This window comes from Leopardus geoffroyi, chromosome C1 (assembly GCF_018350155.1).
Source record: "Leopardus geoffroyi isolate Oge1 chromosome C1, O.geoffroyi_Oge1_pat1.0, whole genome shotgun sequence".
NCBI classification, from domain to species: domain Eukaryota; kingdom Metazoa; phylum Chordata; class Mammalia; order Carnivora; family Felidae; genus Leopardus; species Leopardus geoffroyi.
In genome coordinates, this window is record NC_059328.1 from 188,078,130 (window position 1) to 188,090,641 (window position 12,512).

Sequence of the window (12,512 nt, forward strand, 5' to 3'; positions counted from 1 at the left end):
TCCAATTCTAATTTACCTCTGAGAGCTCCATGAATGCAGTCAAGAAACTTTATTATGAAAATACTTTTCGATATTCCTACAAGAGTGTTAATTCAACAAACATTTATAAAGGACTTGCTGTTGAGAATACAGCAGTAAGTGAGAGAGCTTAAAATCTCTCCTCTTATGAGTCTTACAATTGAGGACAGAAAATAAAAAAAAGTAAATTATATAGGTTATTCGATGGTGATAGGCACTGTGGAGAGAAGTCAGGAAAAGGAGATAAGGAGTAAAGGGGGATGGTAAGGGTTTGCAATTTTAAATATAGTAGTGAGATACTTAATAATAGGCATACATACAAATAATAACAAAAACAAGACCGCCCGTGTGTTACAGAATGTGGGCCTTAGGATCCAATTCCTGTTCACCTTACTACAGGAGAGAAGTACTGGAGTCTTAGTACCACTGTGATTCTCTGGAAGGTTGTCAACTTCTGTAGGGTCCTGTCGGCCACTATAATATAACCCAGGTTGGAAGTCTTCTGTATCCACTAAAAACAGGGAATAATCCTGGCCCGCAGCTACACTCCAGACTCCATTTTCACTGTTCACCTGTAACAACAGCAAGAAATTATCTGATAAGAGAAGGAATTAAAGAGAAATTCAGATCTACCAGAACTGAAATGTCAGGTTAAACAGGTGTGGTGCAAAGTCACTCACACCTCAGAGGGCAAAACTCACCCAGTGATGTGCCTGATCAATCGCAGCACAGATGCAATCCCTTGTTCAGCTTTAATTTTTTTTTTTAATGTTTATTTATTTTTGAATGCAGAGCTGATGTAGGGCTCAAATTCATGAGTTCATGACCTGAGCCGAGGTTGGATGCTTAACCAACTGAGCCACCCAGGCACCCCCTCAGCTTTTAAATTTAGAATTGGACTGTTTTTATAAAAATCTGAAAAACTGGAATTTAAAAAGGAAAAACCATAGATCTAATTTTTAATAGTTATTTGTGGGAGTCCCCACAGTTCTTAGCCTGTATTATAATCAGGAGGCACAGAAACTTCTAGAGCCCTATTCTGACAGTTACGACACACCTCTGTCCATTCACATTGAACCATGTACAAAAAAAAAATCAAGACAGAAAGAAACAATCTAGCAAGACAAAATTCCACTCTAACCAACTAAACCCTTGAGCGCTAAAATTCAGTTTTCCCACTTGGAACTCACTACCTCTCAGATGTGACTTCACTGTACCAAGCCCCAGGATGTTGGAACAGGCAGGACCCCTTAGAAGCCCATCTACAGGGATCCCCGAGACCAGGGGTTCTCAATGAGCAGTCTTTGCAGAGCAGCAGCGATCACCTACAACCTGTTAGAAATGCAAACTCTCAGGCCAACGAGCTACTACTGGGGGTTAGACTCAGCAATCTGGTTTAATACACTCTCCAGGTGATGCCAATGTGTGTAGAAGTTTGAGAACCCCTGTCTTAAACCAATGGTTTTCAAAGCTTAGGATTCCACGTAGTGATTCAGGAGCCACCATGGAAATGCAGGTGCCAGCACTCTGTCCCCATTCCCCCTCCATCCTTCAACTAAAGTAGCTCCATGTTTATCCATTCTATGTATGGGATTACACAGAAGATTTCATTTGAAGAAAGTGTTCTATGAAAACTACTGCCCCAACCTCCAGCCCCAGCTTTAGCTGTGATTTCTATATTGATAAGCAAAAATCCTCTAATCTGTTGGATTCTTTGTGTCTAGATGGGCTCCAAATCCTAGGTGATTAGGTGACTGTGTGAGTGTGTGTGCATGTCTCTACTACTTTACAGCCATCTTCTTCCAGCATGACTCCATCTCCTCAAATCCAGGCTATCCAAATAACGGGCTTCCTGTTAACTTGTAAAGAATGGATTAAAATTTCTGCAGAAGAGTCCTCTTTCTAGTCTCTAATCAAAACTAATTCAGATCTCATTCTACCTTGACTTTTAATTCACAAATTAAAACAACTTCAGAATGTCTTTCTCATCTTTCCCATAAATATAAAACCAAAATCCCAGTGATGTAATTTTTATATGTACAGTTAATGAGTAACAAAACTAAGATCTTATTCTCTCTTGTCTAACTGTATAGTGTTAAGGAAAAATTTGATTTCCAGAGCGTCTCCATTCTATGTTACAAAACTTTCCTTGGTAAGAATAAATGCACATTCTGCTTTTCTGAAATAAAAAACAGGGAACAATGATAAGCCATATTTTTTTTGTTATAAAATATCAGTAATTAAATAGCTTACCACTGAAATGTTCTATACTGAAAACATTTAAGATTGGAACTAGGAAGTAATAACTGTTCCCTAATGTTTTATTTAAGTCTTTACCTCTCAGTGAAATGAAGTGCACTAGAAGGAAAGGCAGCAAATGAAAGTCTTATGAAGTGATAGATGCACCAGACACTCTGAAAACATGAATTATTGGAATATGTATTATCTGTAGTTTACATGTGAATCATGTTCCTGAAGTTGAAGGAACCATCCTTTTTATAGTCCCTCAGTGGAGGGAGCATGTCTTGGGATGGGGGAGATAGCACAATCAAACTACAAATATATAAGGAGTTCCATATTCCATTCTGTTAGGCTATCACTATGTGTACTCCTCGCCCTCTACCCTTCAAAAAACAAACCAACCTTGCATAAGGAGTCAATACCATTAAAAAAAACAAAAGGAACCAATACTATTGATGAGAATTTAGTATAGACACTCCTCTAGAATCGCATCACAGGAACTAGATAGAAGCTACCAATCTCTGAACAGCATTACATAAACTGAAAACTAAAACCATTCATACACAGTGAAGAAATCATCCATACTTTTAGCGTCACTACAGAAAATGAAAAGATTTATAAAAAGGTTTTACTACTATGACTATGTGTGTAAGAAAAACCAAAAAAATACCACCACCATAACGTTATATAAAAGTCAAACTTAAGTGAAAAGTCAGAGAGTAATAAGCATTATTTGGTAGTGTAAAGCTCAAAAGTCAACATCACAATCCCAGAAACATTTGTTTTAAAAGAAAGAATTTTTCATTTTTATTTTTAAAAAAGACAAAAAATTATGAATATTCAAAGTACAATGGAAGCTAAGAACAAAAGAAATATAAACATATTATCTAAAAAAAAGAATATTTAGCATGAAAATAAGGGGCTTCATGTTATTTAAAAAAAAAAAAAAACTTGAAGTACATGAAAACAAATTTAGATTACAAATATAAAATCCTAATTTTTTAAAACATAAAATAGAGAAATATTAAGTGTTATAACTTAGAATTCTGAAATAAGTTGCTATAAAAAATCACCAAGTTCTCAAAAGTACCTTTGCAAGACGAGGAACTGTTGTTGGAAAATCATAATGCCCAAGTTGACCAAAGGTATTGCTACCCCATGAGTAAACCTATTAGAAAATCACAAGAAAGTAGGTAAGAGTTGTAAATCTGATTTTGCATGTCAATTCTGGACCTCTACAACATATACATGTGTATCTATGTATATATACACACACCAATAGTTACACATATATTACTTTCTTCTTTAAAATAAGAGATACTGAGAAAATTCCCTTTTAAACAAGACCAGAGATAATGACCAAACAGTACACTAGAAGACAAAGTCCAAGGGTTAAACAACAACTAACATGTCTCAAGTGTTTACTACCTGCCAAGTATTGTTCTCAACATTCTCTTTGTATTAACTAATGCTTAATTCTCATGACAATCCTTTCTTTACCGATAAAGAAACTGGCTCAGAGAAGTCACAAATTTATAAGTGGCAGAGCCAGGATATAATCCCAGGAATTGTCTTACACTGCCTCTTACAAAGAAAGTGATAAAAAATACGGATAAGTGCTATAAAGAAAAATTAATCATGATTTTTTTTGTAAGTTTATTTATTTTGAGGAGAGATAGCATGAGTGGGGGACGCACAGAGGGAGAGGGAGAGGGAGAGGGAGAGGGAGAGGGAGAGGGAGAGAGAGAGAGAGAGAAAGAATCCCAAGCAGGCTCCACAAAGTCAGTGCAGAGGCCTCCTCAGGGCTCGATCTCACAAACCGTGAAATCATGACCTGAGGGGAAACCAAGAGTTGGACGCTTAACCTACTGAGCCACCCAGGCACCCCAACGATTCTTTTTTCTATAGATAGGAATACTATGACATAACTAGAACACTTTTTCATATATGAAGAGTCACTGCAGGAGAAACACAAGTACCTATGTTCCACTACAGACAAAAGACTCTGGATTACAGTGCCTATGTTTAATGAAAATGGTTTTGTTTCTTCTGGTTTTAAAAGCAATTCGTGGTCACTGTACAAGACTGTCACAGTACAAAGAAAAAGTGAATGGATGTGTTTATTTAATGCTATGCACTGATATTTTTCTATGTCAGTAAATATAGAGTTACATCAGTCACGATAACTACATAGAACTCTACTGTGGGTGTAGTTTATTCAATTACCTAATGAACTAAACATAATAATTTCTTTCCAATTTTTTAATATAAAAAATTGAAAATCCTTGAATATATATATTTGTGTAAATTTATTTATTTCCTTAGAATAAATTCCTAAGCAAAGAAGTCTGGGTCCATGAATCTCCACATTCTGATTTTTGATACATACTAACAAACTGTCTTCCAGCAAGGTCCTATGTATGTTCTTGTCAGCACTGTATCTTTTTCCTACATCCTCACCAGCACACAGTATTAAATACAATCCTTGCTAATCTGACAGGTAAGAAAATATTTTGCTGTTGTTTTAATGTATATTTGTTTACTAAGTGGTTGACCATCTTTTTATTCATCGCTGGTCATTTCTATTTCTTCTTTTATGAATGGAATATAAATATCATTCGACAATTTTTCTTTAGTATTAGGTAGTAACATTTTATCATATATGTTACAAATGTTTTTTTTCCAGTTTGTTATATATCTTAATTTTGTTTGCGGTGTTTTTTGCTACTTACACGGTCTGAATTATCACATAGGCTAACATATCTTTACTTTCTAATTTATGGTTTTAATGATCACGTCCTTTTCTACTCCTGAGGTTACTGGGGGAAAAGAAAACCCACCTAAATTTGTTCTTACACACGTAAGGTCTTATTTTTTAACATTGACATTTTTAATCCACCTGGAAGTAGATTATGTGAAGTTATCTTTAATTTTCTTCCGCAAATAAGAAGCCAATGGTTCAACAGTATTTACTGATTATTCAGTCTTGCTTCGTCAAATGATTGGAAATGCCCACTTATCCTATACTAAATTCTCATATATACTTGGGTCTATTTCTAGTCCACAGGTATATTTCTGTTTCACTGATCTGTTTCTAGTCTAACAACATATAAACATATCTTTTAAGTTTATTTATTTTGAGAGAGAGAAAGTATGCATGCACAAGCAGAAGAGGGACAGAGAAGAAGGACGAGAATCCCAAGCAGGCTCTGTGCTATCAATCCCGTGAACCATGAGATCATGACCTGAGCCAAAATCAACAGCTGGACACTTAACCAACTGAGCCACCTAGCACACCCAGGTCCCACAACTTTAAAAAAGAAATACCTTTTGTTTTCTTTTCATAGTGTTTTATTTACAGATTTTCTTCACCAAAAAACAAGTAAAAATTCATCAATATCCTGGAAAGTCTTGAGTTCTGTTTTTTGGGAAGAGCACATTATGGAAACTTTCTTTGTTAGGTAGACCAGTGTTGAATCAAATTCTACTATCACCCGTGTGACTTTACACAAGCTACGTAATTTCTCTGAACCTCCCTTTCTTTATCTGTAAAATGGAAATAATATAAACAGTGCAATGTAAAACACTACAAAGATCAAATGAGATATAGTATTGTTGCCTGACACACAGTACACACTCAATAAATGATGGTCCAGTTTGGTCATGTTAACCTTCCATGAAATTAAAATTAGTTTTTAATAGTTTGCATCCTACCTGGGATTTCGCAGTAAGTGCAAGAGAATGGTAACCCCCTGCCTCCAGATAGATTACTTCTTTCCCATCGAGACATTTTACACATAGTGGTTGAAGCCTTAAAGAAAAAATACACACACAAATTCAAGTAAAAAGGCTCAGCAAGAATCTTGACCTTTTTCAAATTACAGAGTAAATGCTTTTGAGTAAAAATAAACATTTTAAAAGAAAACATTAAAATAAAAATACTGGGGCACGTGAGTGGCACAGTTGGTTAAGAGGTCAGGGTATGATATCACAGCTCAGGTCATGATCTCACAGTTTGTGGGTCTGAGCCCCACATCAGGCTCTGTGCTGACAGCTCAGAGCCTGGAGCCTGCTTCAGATTCTGTGTCTCCTTCTCTCTCTGCCCCTCCCATGCTCACGCTCTATCTCTCTCTCAAAAATAAACATAAAAAAAACAATTAAAAAATTAAAATACCGAATATATATTCAATTTACTCCTGAATAGTATCAGTAATCTTAGATGGTTTTAATTTAATCTCTGTCAATCAATCACCAATTAACAATCATAATTCAGAATGTTAAGAATCAAAAGACTACTAAATGATTCATTACGGCAGAAACACAATAAAATTTAAGATACAATAAAATACAACCATAGAGGGAACTCTTTTTTTTGTTTGTTTTTAATTCCACAGTTGCCTTCACTCTGCTAAGAATAAAGACATTTACATTAATTGGCTGTTTTAGATAATCATTCCATTTATACACCTTCATAAATATCTGATCTGTTAATATCATGAGTTCTTCTTAAAACAACAGTTTTTCCTTGAAATACATGAATGGTTTAATATTGCTATTACAGTTATTTTGGTGGCAGCAGAGGAACATCTTTCAAGTAAAAAAAAAATTGTTGGTTCTTTTTTATACATTAAAAATTTGAACTATTCAAGTGTTCCAATGAAATGCAATCTTTTTTTTTCATGTTTATTTATTTTTGAGAGAAAGAGAGACAGTGCAGGGGGGGGGGGGGGGGAGGGGGGAGGGTGGAGACCCAGACTCTGAAGCAGGCTCCAGGCTCTGAGCTGTCACTGCAGAGCCCAACGTGGGGCTTGAACTCATGAACCATGAGATTATGACCTGAGCAGAAGTCGGATACTTAACTGACAGAGGCACTCAGGTGCCACTCAATGAAATACAATCTTATCCCAAACATCCCTTTCTGTTCCAAGATGAATACACATCAAAGAAGAGATGGAAAGGTACACCATGGATACTTAAGTCCTTTACTGTTAGGTATAAATTCAAGACTAACATGACAGGTTTGCTGTTGTTTTGAGCTAGAAAGGACAGGATTTCCTCTGGAGGAAATGGTGATATAGAGACCTTAAAGCCAACTCCTAATAGTAAATACTGGCAGCACTTACCTAGGCAGAACATCACCGTGCCCCAGCTGTCCTTCCTTCCCTTTCCCCCAGGTCCACACCTCCGTTCTCAGAGAAGGCAGGAGTGCATCTGCTTCTCCACTGTACGTAGGGGTCAGAACCACTGTCCGAGTTTTTACCCGTGCAGCTTTTCTTAAGAGCCTGGGGGAAACTGAAAACAAATCAGAGATGAAGTGAGGGAGTAGATGGGTGGGAAAAAAGATACCATTTTGACCAACTCTTGGTTTTCAAAGAAATACACTAACATGGTTTTTGTGAAGGAAATTCTATGGAGATTTAATAGTCAGATGAGTTTGGTAAATGCTGTCTACTACATTCTATCCCCCTGTAGATTCACACACATTAGCATGCTAAAGGCACTGACAAGTCCTGCAATTAAAACACTTGTTTAAATTTAACTTAGCCCCACTTCCAAGCATTTGGCTACAGAATCCCTTTTTGTATAACATTTAGGTTATATAGAAAGTCTATGTGATATCCTGGGGAACTTGCATTCCAAAGAATATGCTTTACAAAATTCTACATTAAGGCTGACAAATATTTTTCCCATTTCAAAACAGAAATGTCCTTTATTTGTGTAGATGAAAATCTAGGGGCAATGAGAACTGGAAGGCAGGACAATACAAGTGCTCATTGACACAACAGTGCCATAAGTAAGTGGAAGTGCAAGAAACAGGGCAGAGCAGGAAAGTTTTAGTATAGTCTAGAAACTTTTAGAGCTTTGCCCAAAATAGTGTAAACCAGGGATTGGTAGAGTCCACTGTCTGTTTTGTAAATAAAGTTTTATTGGAATATATAGCCTTGCTCATTTATCTATGTATTATTTATGGATAGTTTTAAGCAACAATGGCAAAGTTGAGTAATTATATAACGCAGACTGTGTGGCCCACAAATCATACAGTATTTCTTTTTAGCTCTTTACAGAAAAAGTTTACCAACTCCTGGTGTAAACCCAATGCTTCTCAAACTTTAAGGTATACACTAGTCACCTGAGGATCTTGTTATAACGCATATTCTGATTCAACAAGTTTGAAGTTAAGTCTGAGATCCTACATTTCTAACAAATTCCCAGATGCTGCTGTTGTTTCTGGTGCAGGTCACATTTTGAGAAGCAAAAACCTAAATGACTGAGATTCCTGAACCAACTGAGAAACACTGAAGAACCAACTGCTTAACAGTCTTAATATTAGAAGAAGTTTATTGCTAATTGTATCCGAAAATGAAATTTTCTCTTATTGAAGCCTAAAATTATTTCCACTTTTAGGTCAAATACAGTAAATCCCTACTTACCCAATAGCCACATCTGCACCTTCATCTATCTGGACTATAGGCCCCAACTATGATATAAGGAGGCTATCGCTACATTCGAGAACAATAAAATAAGATTCCTAATAAGGTTCATAAGCAGAAGCAGACATCACACACAAAAAATTAGCTTCTACAGTTACTTCTAAAGCAGAGAAATATGTAACTTTCTTTTAAAACCACCTAAATACCAAAATGAAATAAATTCTGACATTTGAATATGTCAGTTTTAGCAATCTGGAAGGTAACTAATTTATTATAATATAGCACATGATGTCAGCAACATTTTGGATTTACCAAAAGTCTGTTTACAAAACGTGACTATTTCCTTACCTTGGGACAACAACCCAGGGAGGGAGAGTCTTCGGCTGCCTCCCTCTGATTCTTCTTCTCTGATATCCACAAGACTTGAACTTTTCTTTCCTTGCATTGATTCCTGCTTAACCTGTTCTTCTCTGCTATCTTTCAGACCTTCCGGGCCTATGGAACTACTGCCTGCCTGAGTTCCAGGTTCACAAGGGGCTGTGCTATAGAAGTTCATAACTTTCTTAAGGGACAAGGCCCCGGCTTCATATGTAGCAGCCACTCTCACACCAACAGCAGATGCACAAGAGACTACTAGGCTGTTTAGGGCTGAGGTGCTTGTGGTTGGTGGGCTGTGAAGATTAGGAACTGCTTCTTCTACAAAAGGCTAAAATATACACACAAAAAAGTATATAAAAATATAATCTCTTATACAATCAGCAATCAGTATAAAGTTTAACCAAAACCATCCATATTTGCAAACATAAGACTCTAAAACAAAGGTCTCTTTATCTTCAACTTAAAGGTATCCCTTCTTGGTACTGGATTTAACTAATACATTATATGGATAGGAGTACTCAAAATACAGCTCCTTATCAAAAGTACTTCTTTTTGTTTGAGTGTTGTGGTTTTCCATGCTATTCAAACGTAAGCCCCAGCTGCTTTAATAACATTGAGCACAGAAGCAGAGAGGGGAAGAAAGGTCTGGAAAACATAGCCTTTAACATGAAGTGCACTGTGACAGCCCTGGATATATAAGGGTGATAGGGTTAACAATACATAAAATAAATTTTAAAAAATATTATTATTGATGAGTTTCAAGAACATTTACACAGATTGCTACTAAGAAATACAGAAAAAAATACATTAAAAAAAGCTTTTCCTAAAATGTTTTATAAATAGTAATTTAGATACAGCATATAAAGGCAAAAAAAAAAAAAAAAAGTTATACCTCTGACCTATCTGCCCCCCAACTTCTGTTCTTCAGTTCAAGTCTTTCTGCTGCCTCATGGATGTGTTATTTTCCATGATCCAGGACCTATCTAAGCTGACAGATTACTTTTGCTCTCACTATGATAGAGTAAATGTGGTAGGTTAATAATTAAACATTTGGGACCAATGTTCTTTGTGTTATTCACAGCTGTATTTGAAAGTCAAACTAAAGTTTTCTAATATCTTAGTAAAAGCTCAGTTGAAACTTACTCTGAACACCAGTTAAAACTTACTCAAGCACCATTGTTTACTTAAAGGAAAGTCATTAAACACACAAAAAAGCTTTTGGCTTGTCAGCATAGCTCACAATGAAAAATTTCCCTCTTACGCTGTCAGAAGGCCCCAAAGGGTGTATATACACATTCCTCAATTAGTCCTAAATTGAAAGCCAAACACAAACAAAATTTTTAACATCGACTTATGATTCTCTTAAAGGAAATAATTCCTGTTGCCTGCACAGTACCTTAGGTACTCAATACATTTTGCTGAATTAAATACTAAATTCAGAGGAGCAAAGGAGTCTTTAAAATAGTCAACAAAATAAACAAATAGACCATATCAAGCAAAAGGTAAATACAAAGCCTATTAATCCCTTGGTGATACAGTTCCCTGATAACTTGCTGAGAAGAACTAAGGTCACTATTTTTACCCTTTGTGTGCGAAGGATCGTAATAGAAACAATGATGGTATTTAGGTGACTATCATAGGGGGTTCTTACCCAGAGACCGAGGAAAGTCTACCTTCAATCAACTTTATTGTTCTTACTGGCTCCTCTACTTATATTTAGCAACACATAAAATAAATAAATCAACAAAACAAAAATACATAGCCAGTAATTTTGATGAAAGACATAATTTTAGGAGTCCTGGTCAATCAATAAAATTCAATTGTGAGATATATGCTTCAATGCCAAATATGATTTATTTCACAAAAATGAGACAGTCTTTTGGTTACATCTGGCCACGGGAGAAAAAACCTGTCCTAGACTATATAAATTCCTAGTGAATTACCTGTATGATTGAGATACTATTTACAAAAACTGAATTAAATTTAGTATAAACAGACATTGCCAAAATTAGCATAGGCTACAAAAAATTTACATATTTAACAAAATATATCCAAAGGAAAATGCAATTTCAATAATAATAAACTGTATACAATTAACTTTTAACTTCAAATTTAATAAATTAGCAGAACGACTTCTAAAAAGTCAAAGTCCAAATTTTTTATAAGCATGTTCAAGTCTAAGAATGTTTCTGTTTAGATTTTAATAATACCTTTCTCCAAACAGCTTAATTAAAAAAAAAAATCGATATCCACAAGATTCAATGAGTAAACTGTGAAATAAAAACTATTTCTAAAAATACCTCTAAGCCATGTTCTTATCCTGACACAGTAAAGAACACGAATAAACAATCAAGAGGTATGTGATTTCAAAAACCTGAATAAACACCACAGGACAGTTCTTTTATGATTAGAGGTTCCTGTTTTGTTTCATTTTCTTAGAGTTCTGGTAAAAAACAAACCTGAAAGGCTTACACAAAGAGTAAAAAACGAATTATCCTTTTAAAACAATTTGGTTTAATCAGGGAGACTCCAATGTTACTGTATGCTACTGGTAAATAGCTTTCCTCCATTTATAAGTTTTCAAAATGACAGTAGTTTAAATAAGATGAAGAAAATTTTAATGCCTTGCCCCACAACAAAGCCCAATAAGCTGAAAAAAATTCAAACAATATTTAATGCCAGGAGGTTTTAAGTTTGCCTACAATTGAGGGATCTACCACATAGTAATCTTCCCTAATAAAAAAGAAAAGGACTTCTCTCTACAGAATCTGGAGTTAATACAGTACAGGTGAGATGAATCTTTGCAAATATATAGTTATATTAAAAGTATTCAGAGGGGCACCTGGGTGGCTCAGTCGGTTAAGCATCTGACTTTGGCTCAGGTCATGATCTCTCGGTCCGTGAGTTCGAGCCCCGCGTCGGGCTCTGTGCTCTGTGCTGACAGCTCGGAGCCTGGAGCCTGTTTCGGATTCTGTCTCTCCCTCTCTCTCTCTCTCTCTCTGACCCTCCCCCATTCATGCTCTCTCTGTCCCAAAAATAATAAACGTTAAAAAAAAAAAAAACATTTTAAGTATTCAGAAAAAACAAAACCAAAAACAGTGCCCAGGAGCCCACCAAAATTCAGTATATTTAGCCATGGGAGAAGAAGTACTAGAAAAAAATAAATGAAATTTTGCTACTTATAAAAGAAGCCCAGCATGATATCTTTCAATATCTTAAAGGGCAGAATGTGAACATAAAAAGTAATTCTGAATTAATCCAGGTTTTTCCTTATTTAGGATTGCATGATAAAACATTTATAGTCAAACTCAAGCCTTAAGCATTTTTTTTTTTAATTTTTTTTTTTCAACATTTATTTATTTTTGGGACAGAGAGAGACAGAGCATGAACGGGGGAGGGGCAGAGAGAGAGGGAGACACAGAATCAGAAACAGGCTCCAGGCTC

At 35.7% G+C, this 12,512-nt stretch overlaps 1 protein-coding gene across 11 annotated transcripts in view; it reads right to left on the minus strand.

Moving 5' to 3' along the window:
• Positions 1 to 12,512, minus strand: part of ALS2 (alsin Rho guanine nucleotide exchange factor ALS2) — a 72,781-nt gene that overhangs the window by 40,492 nt on the left and 19,777 nt on the right. For 9 of the 11 annotated variants that reach the window (XM_045480748.1, XM_045480753.1, XM_045480751.1 and 6 more), the window contains 5 exons: positions 9,039 to 9,396; positions 7,383 to 7,551; positions 5,974 to 6,070; positions 3,350 to 3,427; positions 408 to 590 (listed from right to left, as the gene is read on the minus strand). In XM_045480748.1, the coding sequence (XP_045336704.1) occupies positions 408 to 590; positions 3,350 to 3,427; positions 5,974 to 6,070; positions 7,383 to 7,551; positions 9,039 to 9,396 (885 nt within the window). Of the gene's footprint in view, positions 1 to 407; positions 591 to 3,349; positions 3,428 to 5,973; positions 6,071 to 7,382; positions 7,552 to 9,038; positions 9,397 to 12,063; positions 12,383 to 12,512 lie in introns of those variants that run through there. The other 2 variants (XM_045480756.1, XM_045480757.1) reach the window with 2 other exon arrangements.